This window comes from Vipera berus, assembly GCF_964194415.1.
Source record: "Vipera berus genome assembly, contig: HAP1_SCAFFOLD_46, whole genome shotgun sequence".
Lineage (NCBI taxonomy): Eukaryota > Metazoa > Chordata > Lepidosauria > Squamata > Viperidae > Vipera > Vipera berus.
The window spans coordinates 43,222-61,750 of NW_027673647.1; the positions used below are offsets into that span (position 1 = coordinate 43,222).

The window sequence follows — 18,529 nt, forward strand, 5'->3', positions numbered from 1 at the left end:
CTCTCCAGCGGTTTTAGCCAGCCAAGCTTTCTTTGACAGTCTGCCTTGTGGACTTAGGGACAAAGACTTCCTTACCCCAATTCCATAAATTGTTGCAGTCATTAAGGAAACCTGAAGTTTGGATGCCTTCTTAGTGAAGGCTACCACCATTAGGTAGGACTCCCACATTTGTTAGGAAGAAATGATCTTAACATTTATTCCTCCAGTAAAATGTTTGCATTGCATGCTTCAAATCCAGCTGGATTTCTGTTCTCCGCTGGCTTCTTTTTAAATTCCTGTCTCTTTGCACCTGCTTTCTTGCCTTGAAAGAGTCTTTTCTCCAGATGGTATCTGCAGCTCTTAATAAATGAGTCCAGTCACTCAATTGATAAAATCTGTCCTTCTGCTCAGCCTTATCTTGGTCCTTGGGGGACAGAAGAGACAATGGCAGGCATAGATCCATCGATGCATTTTTCATGCATGGTGTTGGCATTTCAGAGTTTAACTTTCCAAGAAACTCTGCTTCCGCTTGTTAAGTTTCAAGACAAGGGGGTACCAAAAAATGAGGGACCGATGGCCTCTCCAAAGACATCTGTCTGAATGGATTTGGGTTCCAGTTCAACCGTGGCATATCAGCGTAGGCAAGGCACATAACACCAGTGTCCAAAATAGGATCAGATTCTTGTACGGGGGTACCTTGGTATTCAACTGCTTTGAAACTCATCAAATTTGGTGCAGGTAATCCTCTACTTACAGTAGTTCTTTTAGTGACTGTTCAAAGTTACAATGGCACTGAAGAAAATGATGAGCGTTGAAGCATCACCATTGTTCTGTCCCAGCCTACGTACGTCCTTGTTACTTCACAAAAACAACCCCTCTTTTAACAGTAGACTGGAAAAATTAACCCTTTTTATTTGAGTTACAGACCTGATAATTGTCCCAGAAAACAAAAGCAAGAGAACACTTTTCCAACGGAGACCTTGTCCAAAAGCAAAATGGAGCAGGAGTCAGACAGGAAATAACTCACAGTCAAAATAAACAGACCATGATCTCTTGACACTGAAGTTCTTTGCAAATGGTTGCCTCCAGCAACCAGCCCTGCCTACACATTCCCTTTTTGTTACACAGCCCCCAAGGCATGGCTTCTCACTGCTTTCTCCTTCTCCCCTGGAGTTGCCCCATTGCCTCCCTCTGTCCTACTTGTGTGACCTGTCTGTGTTTACGAGCATCTCTGAGGTCTTCCAGCTGTGCTTCCTCCAAGTCTGACTCAGCTTCCCAGCACAGCTGGCTCTCAGCTTGATCACGAGTGGAAGGAGCAGCCTCTTCATTAGTTTGTAAGTCCTGCAGCTCATCAGAGTCTTCCTCTGACTTTGATGGCTCTCCAGGCTCCTCCTCCTCCTCCTCCTCTGATTCCCCAGTCTCAACTACCGGGTTCGCAGGCTGGCACAGAATCACAACACCCATAGTCACATGATCAAAATTCAAACGCTTGGCATCTAGTTCATATTTATGACAGCAGTGTAACAGGGTCACGTGATCAACTTTTCCAAACGTCTGACAAGCAAAGTCCATGGGGAAGCCAGATTCACTTAACAACCATGTTACTAACTTACTAACTTTAACTGCACTGATTCACTTAACAACTGTGGCAAGAAAGGTTGTAAAATGGAGCAAAATTCACTTAATAAGTGTCTCACTTAGCAATGTAAATGTTGGACTCCATGGTGGTCATACGTTAAGGACGACCTGTACGCAGCACATTTTGACACAAAAGAATTTGTCCTGGTACTCATTGTCTTTTCAGTATTCGATGCTCAAGCTAGAACTTGTCCATTGCCTTTGTTACTCATTATTCCTTACGGGAGAAATAAGCACCATCATTTTCAGCACTCATCCAGAACTAATTAACAATGAGTATTTCAGTATGACTCTAGATCTAATTCCAAGCTAGGGTCTTCAGTCTTGACCCCCAGAACCAACTTGGTATCAACAGTGGACGCTTTGCTGGAGCTGAACTAAAAAGAAAAATAAAGAGAGAGACACAACTTGTTTTGAGTCAACTTTCCTCAGCGAATTTCGTAAGCGGAATTTGCACAGAGAAGAATAAGATTCAGAGTCAGGAGATATGAGCTGAGACAGAATATTACTGAAGGCAGAAATATAGATTTTAAGAGACAGAGGGAGTGAGATTACAAAGAACCGTTCAGCTTTTTCTGAATTTGTATTGGCTGTTAATTCTGTTCCTTCTTGCTGTTTGTCTCTTGCGTGCTTATTATTTGGGGGAATAAATTTTGTGCCACTCATAAAATGTCTGTATTTCATGTTGGTAATTTGTTTTTAAAAGGCCTAACCTTTTATATTCTGATGAAAAGCTCCACCTTGCAGGAGAAAAACTTACCAGGTGAAGTGGTGTTGAATTGTAATATGTGGATTCTGACTGCAAGAAACATCTGTTGCTTTTGAAAGATTTAATTTAGCTATCAAGGGCCAGAGTCGCTTGAAAACGTAGCGTTGTGTGTGCCACAAGGAGGAAACACAACACCAGGGTAACTGAACTATTGCTTTGCTGCTTCATTTTCTGTTTTCATTCCACGGAGATTAATAGAAGCGGAGGTGGGTGGAGGCAGTGGCTGTTTTTATGAGTTTTCATCTAAATGTTAAGAGGTGTGAACCGAGGAACATATAATTCAAGGAGTATGTCAGTTGGAAACTTTTCTTATTTTTTATTAAGCTGATTAATTGTTTTAATTAGTTACTCGAGGAAGCAGAGGACAGCTACAGAACTTGGTAATTTTTAGGCACAACATTATGTGCTAGCTCTTCCGTTGATAGCTTAAGTAGAGAGGGCTGGGGGTAGAAACTAGGCCAGCTAAGTAAAACTTTTCTTGGGAACTTTGTAATTCTGCTTTGCATTTTCAAAGTAAAGCAAACGCAACCCTAGGCTGCATTAACAGACGGATCCCATCAAGATCAAGGGAAGTATTAGTACCGCTTTATAAAAGCCTTAGTAAGACTACACTTCGAATAATGCATCCCGTTTTGGTCATCATATTATAAAGAAGATGTTGGGACTCTGGAAAGAGTGCAGAAAAGAGCAAAAAAGATGATTAGGGGGACTGGAGACTAAACCACATGAAGAACGGCTGCAGGAATTGGGCTTAGTCTAAAGAAAAGAAGAAATAGGGGTGACACGATAGCCGTGTTCCAGTGTTTGAGGGGCTGCCCCAAAGAAGAGGGGGTCAAACTGTTCTCCAAAGCACTTGAGGGTAGGATAAGAAGCAATGGATGGAAACTAATCAAGGAGAGAAGCAATCTAGAACTAAGGAGAAATTTCCTGACAGTGAGGACAGTCAACCAGTGGAACTGCTTGCCTTCAGAAGTCATAGGTGCTCCAACACTGGAGGTTTTCCAGAAAACATTAGACAGCCATTTGTCTGGAACGGTATAAGGTCTCTTACTTGAGGAGAGGGTTGGACTAGAAGACCTCCAAGGTCCCTTCCAACTCTGTTATTCTTTGAATATGGCTAAGAGAAACCTTTTCTTGAGGTCTTCAGAAGACGCTCACAGAAAATATGCCTGCCGTAACAGTGGACGCCGAACAAAATGCATGCAGTTAACAGTGTCAGGATGATGACCATAACAGCACAATCAAAGCCTTGCTCTTTTTTGTGCATGCAGACTTCCCAGACAGATGGCCCAGAGGAGCTTGCTGTGCACTCTGCAACCCTTTCCAATCATGCCAGAGTCGTAACAATTGCTGCTGCTCCAGACTGCAAGCTTGGGGACCCAAGAAAGGCCAAAGATAATCTTCCAGATGTTGCCCATCCAGAACAGGGGAAGCCTCCTCTGTCCAGAACAATTCTTTGAATCCTGGAAGTGGGCCACACAGAGGCCAGGGTTCCTTGCACTTAACCCCAGCATCCTATGTCCTCCAGGATTGCCGGACAAATAACCATAATCCCATTGCCTTTTCCTCCTGAATCTTTCTCCACTGTCTTTTTGGCCTGCTTCTATTTACCCTGATTCTGAGCAGATTTCCCTTCGTTGCCCTTCCTATCCACTCAGCCCGGTGATGTTCCTCCTTCTTCTTACAGCAATACGAAGCTGGAACCAATTTTTCCTCACGACCTTTTGGTGCCACATAGAAATATTGACCTTCTTACTTCTGACAGATTGCCTGTTTTTTTGGCTGGAATGTTTGTACACATTGCGCAACATTTAACCGGGTCAAATGTTGGCTTCCAAGGATCTGGAGTCGCTTTCCTTTCTGCCAGAATAGCTGAATAATCCCGGATCTCTTCTTTTGACAGTTGCCATCCTCTGTCTGGCGAATGCAACTGCAAAGCTGGCTGGGCAGGGCTCTATTGCAACGAAACGTGCGCGCCTGGCTTCTACGGTGAAAGTTGTCAACTTGTTTGCCATTGTCAAAATGGAGCAGATTGTGATAGCATCACGGGGAAATGTACCTGTGGACCAGGATATATGGTAAGTTCTGACCTCCTCCTGTTATTATTATTATTATTGTTGTTTGTTGCGCGGTCAGCCAGATGTTCAGATTGGATTTGGCATTTTTGTCTGCCTGTCGAGTGTTTCCCAAGGACCTAGGATAGGCAGATGTGGATGTTTGATGGTGTTAGAAATATCACTGCAGGTTATAAGCTGTTCTGAGAGACACAGAGCCTGGCCCATCTATTTGTATGTCAGCTACTACCAGAAACATATACCAATAATAACTTATGGTATTTTTGGCCGATGACAAAGCCAAGAAGGTGGCTTCATTCTGGCAGTTTAAACTTTGATCTAGACATGGAAGGAGGAGGAGGAGGAGGAGGAGGAGGAGGAGCTGTTCTGCCAGCTTTTGCACTTGACTGATGGTGAATTTGTCAGTGCTGATGGTGTTCAAGTGGTGCTCCAGATGTTTTGGGATTGCACCCAAGGCACCTATCACTTGGGTTGTTGTTTTTCCCCACAGTCGTTCTATTTCTATTTGCAAGTCTTTCTGTTTTATGATCTTCTCCAGTTCTTTCTCTTCTATTCTGCTGTCCCCAGGTACTGCCACGTCCGCTATCCAGAGTCTTTTGTCTTTCTTATCGACAGTTGTTAAGTCTGGGATATTATTATCATTATAGTGTTAATACATTCTCTTCTGAACAGTGTTCTCAGCAAAAGCTGATCATGTAGGGTCACTTCAAGCTTTAGAACTGCCAGAAATATGCATATGTTTCCAAGCAAAGTTGTTTTCGGGAAATGAAACGCTCTGAGGTCAAAACTAATTTTTCAGCTATTTTGACAATTGTACTTTTTTGCTTTTTTAAAAAAATTATTGTCATTTGTCATAGTATAAAATAGAAAAGAAAAGAAAGATAATGGGGAAATGGGGAAGGGAAAAGAAGGGTAGGGTAGAGGGGAAAGCGGGGAAAAAGCATTGATTTTCAACATTTTCAGTGCAATAAAATTCAAAATAAAGGGTCAACCCTGGCTTTTTACTCTCACATATTTAGTGAAGCCATTTGTATAACAGCAAACTAATCTAATCAGCAAAATACAAAGTCAAAAACTTCATGTTTTGCTTTGTTTTGTTTCGAGCAGAAACTCCAGAAGCAGTTTCCAAATAGAAATAAAACTGGATGCACTCTTTCCTTTAATTAAAATAGTTCACTTTGCCATCGCAGGCCAGCTCCATCGCTTTTTTCATCCATTCTTCCATTGTGAGAATTGATGTACCTGTCAGGTTTTTTTGTGTGCATGTGACAACGACATTGTTGTGGCTTGTTACACTCCAGTAATGATGGGAAAAACATTTGCCTGTTTATTTCACAAGCTCCGAATTTCACTTGCTGATATTTTTCAGTCTTTCCCAGTTCCTTTTAAGCTACTTTTGTTTCATTTGGTTTTTGCCGTATCTGTAAGTCACACTTCTTTTCCCGAGGAGCCCTCGGTGCTCTTGTAGCTTAGCAGTTTTCTTGCAGACATTTTATTTATTTATTTATTTTAATTCCATTTATATCCCGCCCTTCTCCGAAGACTCAGGGCGGCTTACAAGCTTAGCAGTAGCCTTCATTCTATGTATATGCCTGCTTATTAGGGCTTTCGCCCCCCCCCAAGCAGCATTATTACAAAGTCAGCTTAATTGCCCCGGGCCCCCAACAATCTGGGTCCTCATTTTACCTACTTCGGAAGGATGGAAGGCTGAGTCAACCTTGAGCCTGGTGGGACGCGAACCTGCACTAATTGCAGGCAGCTGGTGTTACTTAAGGAGGCATTAGCCCACTGCTCCACCAAGGACATGACCCAACTAGGTAACATCATCGGTGCCAGAAGGGAGTGGGATTTGAACTGATGATGTTGCCTAATTTGGGAACGTCTGCAAGAAAACAACCAAGCTCAGAGAGCACCAAATAGCCTCCATTATTGGTACTTGTTTTCCTGCAGATATTGAGCATGCTGTGACATCTCTCTGAATTCAGAAATCCTGTAAAATGTTCATATGGTCATTGGGAGGCATTTTTCCCCCCAACAGTACGATTATAACAGTACAATATTTTGAAGGTTCAAATCCCATTTGCATAAACTCCAATGTATAATTTTTGTTTAGCGATCATATCTTTTCTTATTTGGGTGGGCAGTTTTGCTACAGCCACTGGCTAAGTGGTGAAAAGAATCTTGTTTCATTATTTTTATTTCTTTGACCTATTGTTGTTTTTTAATGATGATTATTGGAATAATTTGGGGATTAGGTATGTGAAAAGACAGTAAGATCAGCCTTTAGTAGCAAAATATTACGGTAAACTGTTTTTCAGGATTCAGGAATTCAGTGTCCAGGAACTAGGATTCAAATCTGAATTTGATAAGGAAGAATTTGAAAAATCTTCCAAATTTTATCAGTAATTTTATTTCAGCACTCTTTTATTTCTTTGTAAGCTTGACAGAGTGAAGGTCCAAAATTTGATGAAGGCAAAGCAAATTGTGAAAAGAGCAGCCTTGTTTTATCTTATTGCTGTTATAACAATATCAGCAGGGATCGAGCAGGACAACAATACTTAATTTGGAGAGAATAGGAGTAAAGACTTAGAAGCTCTAAAATGCAACAGATTTCCCAGCTTTTGGGTTATTATAAAATTATGAGAAGGCAAATAAATATTTGAAAATTAAATATATTATTTGGAAGTAAAATAACATTTTATGTTCTAACTCTTATGTCTAAAAGAATCAGGCAGAAAAAAAGTAAAACTTGAGGTGGTAAGCCAACTGTGAATATACCATCAGATCAAAGAATCCGTTTACTAGTTCAGAGTAATTTCTCTTGCAGTATGAAAAAACGATTGTAGTCAAATGTTAGGGGTGCCAAATGCTATTAAATCTATGTTGGGCATCCCTTCATTTGAAGTATTCATACATGTCGGCCCCTTATTGTGACAAATGTATTTGTATCTTCTATTTTCTATTCTTCCTCCCTCGCTTTCTCGCTTTCTCCCTCCCTCCCTCCTTCCCTTTCTTCCTATCTCTCTCCCTCCCTCCATCTCCCTTCTTTCCTTCCTCTTCTTCCTTCCTTCCTCCCTTCCTCTTTCTCCCCTCCTTCCTTTCATCCATCCCTTCTGCCTTCTTCCCTCATTCCCTTCCTCTCCTCCCTCCTTTTCCTTCCTTCCTTCCCTCCTTCCTTCTTTCCTTCTCTCTGTCATTCTCTGTATTGTATATAATGTGTGTGTGTGCGTGCATACAAACCACATATACACACAGAGACACAAAAACACATCTTTATATCCATGTAGCTTTTTCCTTTTTAATGTCATGGTTCCGACAGATGAAATACTTCAAAGAACTTTGAGGCATTGTTTTCCTTAAAGAATCTTTATTAGAGTAGCATAACATCGGCACGAACATAGGTGAAGCCAAAATCTGAATTCCCCTCCCCTGAACACAGTACCTAGTGAAAATCCCTCCTCTAATTAACAGTCATAAATCACATTCTCCAATTAATTTGAAACACAGGCTTTCCCTCCAGTTCTCCAGCCCTCCATTTCTTACCATCTCTTATTTCAAAAAACCTTGTCTCTCATACAACTGCAATATTGTTACGTCTAACTAACTCCCCTACAAATTCCTCCTCCTCCTCCCCAGTATCATCTAATTCTAACTCTAAGAGTAAACAAAGTAAATGGCTGCATCTCCATATGTTGTCAAAGCAAGAACATCCGATGTTAGCAGCGTTGACATTTAAGTAAGTATTCTCTTTAATTACCAAGGTAAAGCTCACCGCATCAAATGAATGCTCAAGGACAAATGAACTTCTCCACTTGCTGTGAAGTGTCCAACTTAACATCTGGCGATTCGCCCAGTGCATTCAGGTTCACTCTCCTCTGGTTCCAACAAATGTAGATCTAACCCGGGGGTAGGCAACCTTGGCTCTTTTATGACTCGTGGACTTCAACTCCCAGAATTCCTGAGCCAGCCATGATGAGGAGAAATGGAGAGATTTCCAAGCTGAGCCCTGCAGGCTCAGGAATTCTGGGAGTTGAAGTCCACGAGTCATTTTTTATTGTTGTGAGCTGCCCTGAGTCCTTAGGGAGAAGGGCGGCATATAAATTTAAATAACAACAACAACAACAACAACAACAACAACAACAAAAATAATAATAATAATAATAATAATAATAATAATAATAATAATAATAATAATAATAATAATAATAATAATAATAATAATAATAATAATAATAATAATAATAATAATAATAATAATAATAATAATAATAATAATTATTCTCGTTGTCCGGAAAATTCTCCTTAGTTCTAGGTTGCTTCTCGGTTAGTTTCCAGTCTTCCTGATGTCACTTAGAGAAAGAGCTTATCTGATTTCAACTGCGACTCCCAATTTCACAGGTCTAGTCCTGGTTCTTCTCAGAAACGAGGCCCCATAAGCAATTTTTCCCACCGTATAATCTTTTATAGGACAGAGTTTTCCAACTTTGTTCCCAGGAAACCTGACTTCCTGAAAAACTAACTAGCTAGCTAAACTGATGATAAGAAGATAAGGGATCGGGAGGTTAAAATGTACGATGAATGGTTGAGGAAACTAGGTATGTCTAGTTTAACGAAGAGAAGACTTAGGAGTGCTGTGATAATACTGAGGGTCTGTAGAGAGACGAGGGGCTCGACCTATTCTCCAAAGCACCTGAGGGAAGGACAAGAAGTAACAGATGGATGCTTGTTAAAGGGAGATCTAACCTGGAACCAAGGATTTATTTGTTTGTTGGTTGGTTTGTTTACTGAGTGTATGGCATGCAACTAAGGAGAAAATTCCTAATGGTGAGAACAATTAACCAGTGAAACGACTTGCTTCCAGATGTTGTGGGTGCTTCATCACTGGGCATTTTCAAGAAGATGACTGGGCAGCCATTTGTCTGGAATGGTATACGGTCTCCTGCTTGACTGGTCTCGAACAGAGGTCCCCAACCTTTTGGGCACCAGGGACCGGTTACTTGGAGAGAGGTTTTTCCGCAGACCGGAGCGGGTCTGGTTTTGTGTACTGCCTTGCATCGCACGGTTGGGGCTTTGCTTGTTTGTGGGGCCCGGTTGCTGGCATGCTGTGGCCTGGTACTGGTCCACGGACCGGGGGTTGGGGACCCCTGGACTAGAAGACCTCAAAGGTCCCTTCCAACTCTATTATTCTATGCTCTAAACTAAAAATTAACAAACCTATAAACAACAAAAAGATAATTTCTGCATAGACAGTTTTCTATCACTAGTGATCTGTCTTTCAGTCAGAAAACCTGGGACATTTTCTTAACAAAAAAGTCCCACAATCTGAAAAATTTTGGAAACTGTTGTTCTGGGGTTAGGCTGATTCTGGCTGGAACCCAAGTTAATAATTTTATTTTTCTAATTTTCATTTTATTTTGCTAATAACTAGCACAAAAGCATAACAAGATAAAATAAACACAGCAACTACGATAGAACAAATACAAAGAGAATACCAGCTCCATGTGGGTTTTTCAATAACATCTGGATGTAATGCAATATAGATATCATATATTCCTTCGGCTTAGGCGAAGACTGAAATTCAGAGCTGAAGTTAAGATTTTGATCTTCAGATTAAAGAAGGGAAGGATTATTATTGCATTATTGGGCTGAGAAATTGACTAGCGCAGCTTTAATTAGAGAAAGAATGTACACTGTAAAGCACCATTGAACTTTACAACTTTCTGTGTGAACATAGAAAAGACGATAAAAATTTTTTGGGGAGGGTGTTATTTGTCCATATCCCACCTCATTCTGTTGTGAATGTTGATTGCCAACACAAAAGAACTAGCCGAAGGAAGTTCTCAATCTGCATTCGTTCAGCCACCATTCAAAGTTAGGACGGCACTGAACTGAGCAAATGGTGGTTGTGAGAGGCCTCAGTGTTGTGCCCCTTGCGGACACCCTGTCGTCACATCTGGACACTTGGCAGCCAGCTCACATTTATTGCGTTAGTTAGCGAGTCAGTTTGTACCCCTCCTTCGCATGTTTTTAGAAGTAACTCAAGGCGGCGAACATACCTAATGTTCCTTCCTCCTCCTATTTTCTCCAGAACAACAAGCCTCTGAGGTGGGCTGGGCTGAGAGGGGGTGAGTGACCCAGTTGGCTTTCATGCCTAAGGCAGGACTAGAACTCACCGTCTCCTGGTGATTGGCCCAAAGGCACCCAGCCGGCTTTCAGGCATAAGGGGTGTTGTGTATTTACTAGTTGTTATTATATTGAGTTTAACAGAAGTTACAGGGCTGAGGTAAAACCGCGGCAGCTTTTGACAACTGTCAAAAGCTGCCGGACGAAACCGCGCAAGCGCCAACAATTGACAGTTCAACACGCGCTACAGATGACAGCTCCGAGCTGTCAAAACCGGACGGCCCCGATTGGCGGCGACTACGGCGCGGGAACAGACTCACCCCTGATTGGTCAATCCGCCGGCAGCTGTCAGTATAAATAGAGGTCATGTTCCCTTGTTCTTTGCCTGGTTCGGAATAAAAGTTAAACTGTTAACTTGCTGTCTCGCCTGCTTCTTAGCCAAAGCAAGGAGGGACTAGAACTCTCCATCTCCTACCATTGGCCCAAAGTCACCCAGTCAGCTTTCATGGCTAAGGTAGGATTTGAATTCACGATCTCCCGGTTTCTAGCCTGGTGCCCTAACCACTAATGCAAACTGGCTCTTAGCAGGCTGTGTGTTTGCAATTTCCAACTTCCCTGCTGGCATCCGCAGAAAGACAACCTGGCAGGGAAGGGCCACAAGTTGCAGGGGTGAGTCTTCCCCACCCCACCCATCCTCCTCCAGTCCCCCTGTCCTCACGGTACCCTGGCCACTCGTGGGCCCTCCCTGACCCACATTGCATCTCTCTTGGACCCTTTGCAACCTCCCCTCCCCTGCTTCTAGCCCTCTCTTTGACACCCCAAATAGCGCAATCAGAAAGAATGGAAAGAGGAATGCAGGTAGTCCTGACTTAGCAAGCACAATTAGGACTGGAAAATCTGTTGCTAAGCAAAGTAGTCATTAAGGGAGACATTGTGTGACTGTGATGGGCTTATGATCTCACTTCCACCATAGCCATTAGGCAAGACATCTCGTGGTTTGAATGACGTTTTCTCCTTGATTCTACCTCTCGGAAGCTAGCCTTGGTGGAGCAGTGGGCTAATGCCTCCTTAAGTAACACCAGCTGCCTGCAATTAGTGCAGGTTCGCATCCCACCAGGCTCAAGGTTGACTCAGCCTTCCATCCTTCCGAGGTAGGTAAAATGAGGACCCAGATTGTTGGGGGCAATTAAGCTGACTTTGTAATAATGCCACTTGGGGTGTGTGTGAAAGCCCTAATAAGCAGGCATATACATAGAATGAAGGCTACTGCTAAGTTTGTAAGCCGCCCTGAGTCCTCGGAGAAGGGCGGGATATAAATGGAATTAAAATAATAAATAAAATAAATAAAATAACTGTGAAGCAGACAAATGTCGATGGCAAGACCATGGGGATGCTGCAGTGCTCATAGTTGCAAGATCGTTAAGTTACTTTTTCAGCGTCGTTGGAACTTTGAATGGTCGCTAAGTGGGGCAGTTGTTAAGTGAGGACTGCCTGCAGATGCCTTTTTTTTCGACTACAGGTAGTCCTCGACTTACGACCACAAGTGAGCCGAAAATTTCTGTTGCTAAGTAAGACATTTGGCAAGTGAGCTTTGCCCCATTTTAAGACCTTTCTTGCCACACCTGTTAAGTGAATCACTGCAATTGCAAAGTCAGCAACGGGGTTGTTAAGTGAATCCGGCTTCCCCACTGATGTTGCTTGTCAGAAGGTCATAAAAGGGGATCACATGATCCTGGGACACTGCGACTGTCATAAATGTGAGTCAGTTGCCGAGTGTCCAAATTTTGATCACCTGATCATCAGTGTGAAAAATCTTTACAAGTCACTTTTTTCAGTGAGGTTGTAACTTTGAACGGTTGCTAAATGAACTGTTGTAAGTCAAGGAATATCTATCTATTCTGTTTGCGCTCACGGTTCACATGTGAGTGAGGGCTGGGAAGTAAATTTCAGCGTCAGGTAAATGAAGTTGATACTCCCTCCATCTTTGCTGTCCTTCAGCTTCAGTTTGTACCTTGACTTTAGATATTTTTCTCGAATTTGACTCACTCTGAGCATCAGGTTTGAGGGAGGAAGATATTTCCCTTCATTCCCGAATCGTTTTCTGAAATTCAGATTTTAAACATATACCCTTCACAAAAGGACATAAATCACAACTGTGCTTTTAGAACTACAACTGTGATACAGCTTCCCTGGGAAATCTCCTCTGGGTTTTTTACCCATTCGAACCGGCAACAGTGAATATTAGCTGCAAAGCTTGTAACTAAGGCCTTCCTCACGTTTTCCTCCATTAAGAACAAAAATAATAACCCAGAGTTTCGAAGTGAAACTCCCCCAAAGGTTGATTAGGTTCCGCTGGCCCACTCTGAAAATAACATTTCATCTCCCACTAAAGAGCTATTTCCACAATGACATTTAAACAGCTTGGTTATTGAAGATGGCACCATAATCACTGGAGCATATTTAGGTATTGGTCTCATTGCACTCCCATAATGTACAATAGTCTCTGGCAATTAGTCCAGGAAGGGCCGTTAAGCTTGGAAATCACTAATTTACTGCAGCGGAAGTGTGTTTGTTACCCTCGGGTTAAGCCGGTTTCTGAGACGTTATCTCATGGAGGGTTATTGAAACTGGGAAACCCGCTGGCTTTCAGGAACGGATGAGGCGCCTTCATCAGGAGAGGACTGTAATGTATTGGGCCTTTTACTTGAACTGTTTCCACATGTCTTTGAATGCTGTTTGAGACTGCTTAATCAGGGAGTCTGTGTAATGGTCGCAGGCTGCCCAGACATGCAGTCTCCAGGATGACCATTGGTTGGCTCTGGGGAGGGAATAGGTTCCTTCAAACCTATTGGCTGCCACCTAGTGGCCAGCTGTATAAATAGCTGTGTAGAAGCCTGGGTTACCAGTTCAGTTCCTGTTATACAATAAAGCAGGCATGTCAAACTCATGACGTCACGTGATGTCACACAACGTATCGGAGCTTTTTCCCCATTGCCGGCAATGGGGTGGGTGTGGTTTCGTCGTGACATGTCCGGCCCGCAGGCCGGCAGTTTGACACCCCTGCAATAAAGCAATGTTCCTGTTTGAACTCTCTCGTCTCGCCTCCTGCTTGCAAGAAACCCAGTACACAACAAGGACTGTACCATAAGCCAGGCCACAGTCACAAACAGGGGGAAAGTAACACATCCCAAATCGGTCTCAAGGCTCTTCTCTACTGTAATGGTATGTGGAAATGACCTTGGAAGACCCAGTGAAAAGATACTGCCTAGGAAATGGTTAGATAAGAGAAGACACAGCCCAGAGCTTCATAATGGGTAGACAGAGTGACTCGGAAGAGATACCCCTCCCCCCATTAAGTTCTCATAATGTAAAGGAGATGGTGGTAGTTCTGTTGTCATGGTTCCGATAAATGAGACAGACCTGTGAGTTTAATATCAGCTTTCCAGGTAGCCCAAAATAAGACAGTTGGAGGGGACCTTGGAGGTCTTCTGCTCCAGTGGTCCACAACCTTCCTGGATTGGTAAATTGGTGGATGTTTCAGTTGTGCGTGCATGTGCAGCTCCATTTGCACAAGCACATTCGCCTGCTGCTTCCCCACCCTGGTTCTGAACATTGCCCGATTCTGAACGGGCCACAGCCCAGTACCAAGCCATAGCCTGGGGGTTGGGGACCCCTGTTCTAATCCAACCCCCTGCTCATGCAGGAGACCCCTTATCATGTCAGACAAATGGCTGTCCAATCTCTTTTTGAAAACCTCCAATGATGGAGCACCCATAACTTCTGGAGGCAAGCTGTTCCACTGGTTAATTCTTCTCACCATTAGGAAATCCCTCCTTATTTCCTGGTAAAAGTTCTCTTGGATAGGTTTCCATCCATTGCTTCTTGTCCTGCCCTCAGGTGCTTTGGAGAATAGGCTGACTCCTCTTCTTTGTGGCAGCACCTTAGATATTGGAACACTGCTAATCCTTCTTTTCATTAAGCCAGACAACAATCTCTAATCAGATAAGCTAATTCTACTTTATTGTGAGGCTACATTAACAGAATCTTGCAAGTCTAAAAGTACAAATCTCCCACTGTCTCTTTTACATTCTGAGACGCTGGCGAGGACCTCTTCTAAGCCTCTTTCTCCACCCGTTATGCAGCGGTGGGTTATGCTGTCTCTTATCTCTCCCACAAGATCAATCCCAATGTCATCACATTGCAGAATCAGGCATCTAAATACGTCTGCTTGCCAACTGTGGACTTTCTAGCAATCCCAAGAAAATTGGAACCATAATTTGACCATTGGGACTCCCAGCCTTGATTCCAGACATGAGAATGCAAAGAATTGCAAGCCAGAGACCTATCTGGGATGGTAGATTTAAGTCTAGTGATATTGTCACAGGATAGTTGATGAAGCTTGGCAGAAATTGTACACATCCCCATCACCACAATTTTCTACCACTCCCCATTTTCAGAGAAGCCAAGCTGACAAGGAACTGAAAAGGGGGTGGGGTGTTGGGGGATGTTCTCAGCAGAAGGATCCATCTACTCTACCTCAGGGGTCTTCAGACTTGGCCCTTTTATGACTTGTGGACTTCAACTCTCAGAATTCCTCAGCCAGAAACGCTGGCTGAGGAATTCTGGGAGTTGAAGTCCACAAGTCATAAAAGGGCCAAGTTTGAAGACCCCTGATCGATGTGCTTTGTTTTGTTTGATAGCAGCACATCTTTATTCTGCCCGCTTGCACGGATTAGTCAGTGATTGCCAGTCATTTTAATGCTGCTCTTTAAATTATTGGGTTGGGTGTTTTTTTTAAAAAATATCCTCTTTTTATTATATTCAAATACACAAGGCTTATAGATAACTTTGGAAAGCCTTTTAAACTCCAAAAGGCATCCTTGTAGACAGATGTTTCACTATCTCTAAATCTGGTCTTCTGCTCTTGCCCCACCCATCTGGACAGCTGCAAATGCTTTGAAGATTGAGTGCTGGACAGCTCTTGGCTTTAGAGCAGGGGTAGGCAACCTTGGCTCTTTTATGACTCGTGGACTTCAACTCCCAGAATTCCTGAGTCAGCTAAGCTATGCTATGCTGACTCAGGAATTCTGGGAGTTGAAGTCCATGAGTCATAAAAGAGCCAAGGTTGCCTACCCCTGCTTTAGACAGATGTTGGAAAAACAAAGAGTATCCCAAGCCTTAGTTTGCTTTTCTGCAATTTGGACTTAGAGAGATTTGCTGACTTTTGAAAACCTTCTTATAACTCACCTTAATCCAGCCTGTCAGTGACTTTGCAGGTACCCTTAAACAGCATCATCCTAATAGGAGAGAAAGAGAGTGATTAGCAATGTTTGGGATTAGCAGTTTCAGGAAAGTTGGAAAGAGAACAAGAGGAGAGAATTAACCTTCAGAAGGTGGATTATCAACAAAAGTGCGTCTAGTCAAGGCCGTGGTCTTCCCAGTTGCAATGTACGGCTGTGAAAGCTGGACCATAAGAAAGGCTGAGCGCCAAAGAATTGAAGCCTTTGAACTATGGTGCTGGAGAAGACTCCTGCGAGTCCCTTGGACTGCAAGGCGATCAAATCAGTCAGTCCTAGAGGAGATCAACCCTGACTGCTCTTTAGAAGGCCAGATCCTGAAACTGAAACTCAAATCCTTTGGCCACCTGATGAGAAGGAAGGACTCACTGGAGAAGAGCCTCATGCTGGGAAAGATTGAGGGCAAGAGAAGAATGGGACGACAGAGAATGAGGTGCCTGGATGGAGTCACTGAAGCAGGAGGTGTGAGCTTAAATGGACTCCAGAAGATGGTAGAGGACAGGAAGGCCTGGAGGAACGTTGTCCATGGGGTCGCAATGGGTCGGACATGACTTCGCAGCTAACAACAACAATCTTGAATTCCTCTCTGTCATCCTGAAGTTGCTGTTTAGGAGAAAAATTGTCAATTATATCGCCTCCCACACTCCAGTGTGAGGGGTCGGACATGACTTCGCAGCTAACAACAACAACAAGATTTTTGTGGGGAGAGACCCAAGAAAGGGGAATGTCTGTTACACAGTTGATGGAAACACTAATAATTTTATCGGGCCATCTCACCTGGGCAGGCAATATTATGGACCCTGGACTGGATGGGAAATTCTGGGAGTTCAAGTCCACCCATCTTAAAATGGCTAAGGTTGAGAAACACTGTGCAAGATGATTGTGTGTGGATCAGATAAAGGATAGGTCGCAATTGTAAGATGCTTTTCAAAGAGTCATGACTGGAAGCCTTGCAAATGAAGGACACAGCAGCACCAATTATTAGGTAGTCACTGTTACATTGACATGTCGGAAGTCAACATAACTTACTGGCTGGGAAATTCTGGGAGTTGAAGTCCACCCATCTTAAAGTTACCAAGGGGGAGGAAAAACTGCCCAAGATGATTGTGTGTGGATCAAACAAAGGACTCTGTTTTCAGAGTCATAACTGTAAGCGTTGCAAATGAAGGACACAGCAGCACCAATTGTGAGCTAATCACAGCTATCTTGACAGGTGGGAAGTAACTCCAGCAGGATTTTGCACCTTGGAAAGGACTTTTTTTTTCCTGAGCAAACTCATTTTTAATTCTTAGCCACAGCCCTCTGCACGAAAGAAGTTGGCTGTGTGTGCATAAATACATTTTGATTAGTGACATCTAAGCAGCATTTGTGAAGTTGGGGGGGAGGCAGGAAGGAGTGGAATCCAGATCAATCTGCATTCCTCAGTGTGACTGCGTTGAGGTCAGCAATGAAAGATTAGGAGTTCAAATGCTTCTCCTCTTTAATTTTGCTTCTGCCTGATGGAGCTCTGTTTATCGCTTGCTTTTCTCTTCAAATAAATTCCAGTGGTTTTCAAAGGAGAGACTGATAGGAGAAAGAGCAAGGCCTCCATCGATAATTTAATTCAAAAATATAATTTAAGAAACAGCCATTTTCTTTCCAGGAGAGGAAGAAGAATCACCAAATCCTCAACTTACGACCACAAATGAGCCGAAAATTTCTGTTGCTAAGCGAGACATTTGTTAAGTGAATTTGGCCCTGTTTTATGACTTTTCTTGCCACAGTTGTTAAGTGAATCACCACAGTTGCTAAATTAGTAACAATGTTGTTAAGTGAATCTGGCTTCTCCATTGAGCTTGCTTGTCAGAAGGTCACAAAAGGGGATCACGTGAACTCAGAACACTGCAACCGTCATAAATACACGCCAGTTGCCAAGCATCTGAATATTTATTATGTTACCGTGGGGATGCTGCAGTGGTCATAAGAGTGAAAAATGATCACAAGTCATTTTTTTTAATGTCATTGTAACTTTGAACAGTCATTAAATGAACTGTTGTAAGTCGAGGACTGCCTGTACCCTTGAATAAAGTCATTATCTGTTAACTTGCTCTATCATTTTCTTTTCTGTTTCTTTTCTCAGTTTATGTGTCAGCCATCTTCCTAGTTAGTTTGCAAGCTCAAAATGTCTTCGTTTTTCATTGTTCAATTTTGTGTCTGTTTCCCAGGCAGTTAACATAGTCAGTTGCTAGGATAGCAACTGAATTTGGTCTGAAAATTTTGAGTCTTTTAGTGTCTTCTGCAAACTCGATTGCTTTAGTTTTTAATTTCATCCAATGTCCTCTGCATCTTTTCTTCTCGTGAAATAACTATGCATCAAACCTAGAGTAAAGTCTCTATAAGATGCAGATTTAGGCGAAGGGCTACCCATTTCCTCAGGAATGCTTATAAATTTGGAATTCGCATAATTCCTGTCCATTTATGACACGTTATCTCATTTATGAAATGACATTTCATGAACAACAAGTTGACACCAAGTTGACGCTAGTGATGTAAATCATGCTGCTTTATCACAGTCACAGACCAGCGCAAGAGGGACAGAATGCAAGCAATAAAGCCTAACAAAGAGATGGACTAGGAAAGACATGATAACTGTCTTCCAGTACATAGGG

The 18,529-nt window shown here is 42.7% G+C and overlaps 1 protein-coding gene across 1 annotated transcript in view; it reads left to right on the forward strand.

Moving 5' to 3' along the window:
* LOC308679214 (uncharacterized protein) overlaps positions 1-18,529 on the forward strand; it is a gene marked incomplete at both ends in the record, with an annotated part of 173,080 nt that overhangs the window by 38,868 nt on the left and 115,683 nt on the right. Inside the window, one exon of the mRNA XM_081346805.1 lies at positions 4,290-4,464. Within this exon, the coding sequence (XP_081202931.1) occupies positions 4,290-4,464 (175 nt within the window). The remainder of the gene's footprint in view (positions 1-4,289; positions 4,465-18,529) is intronic.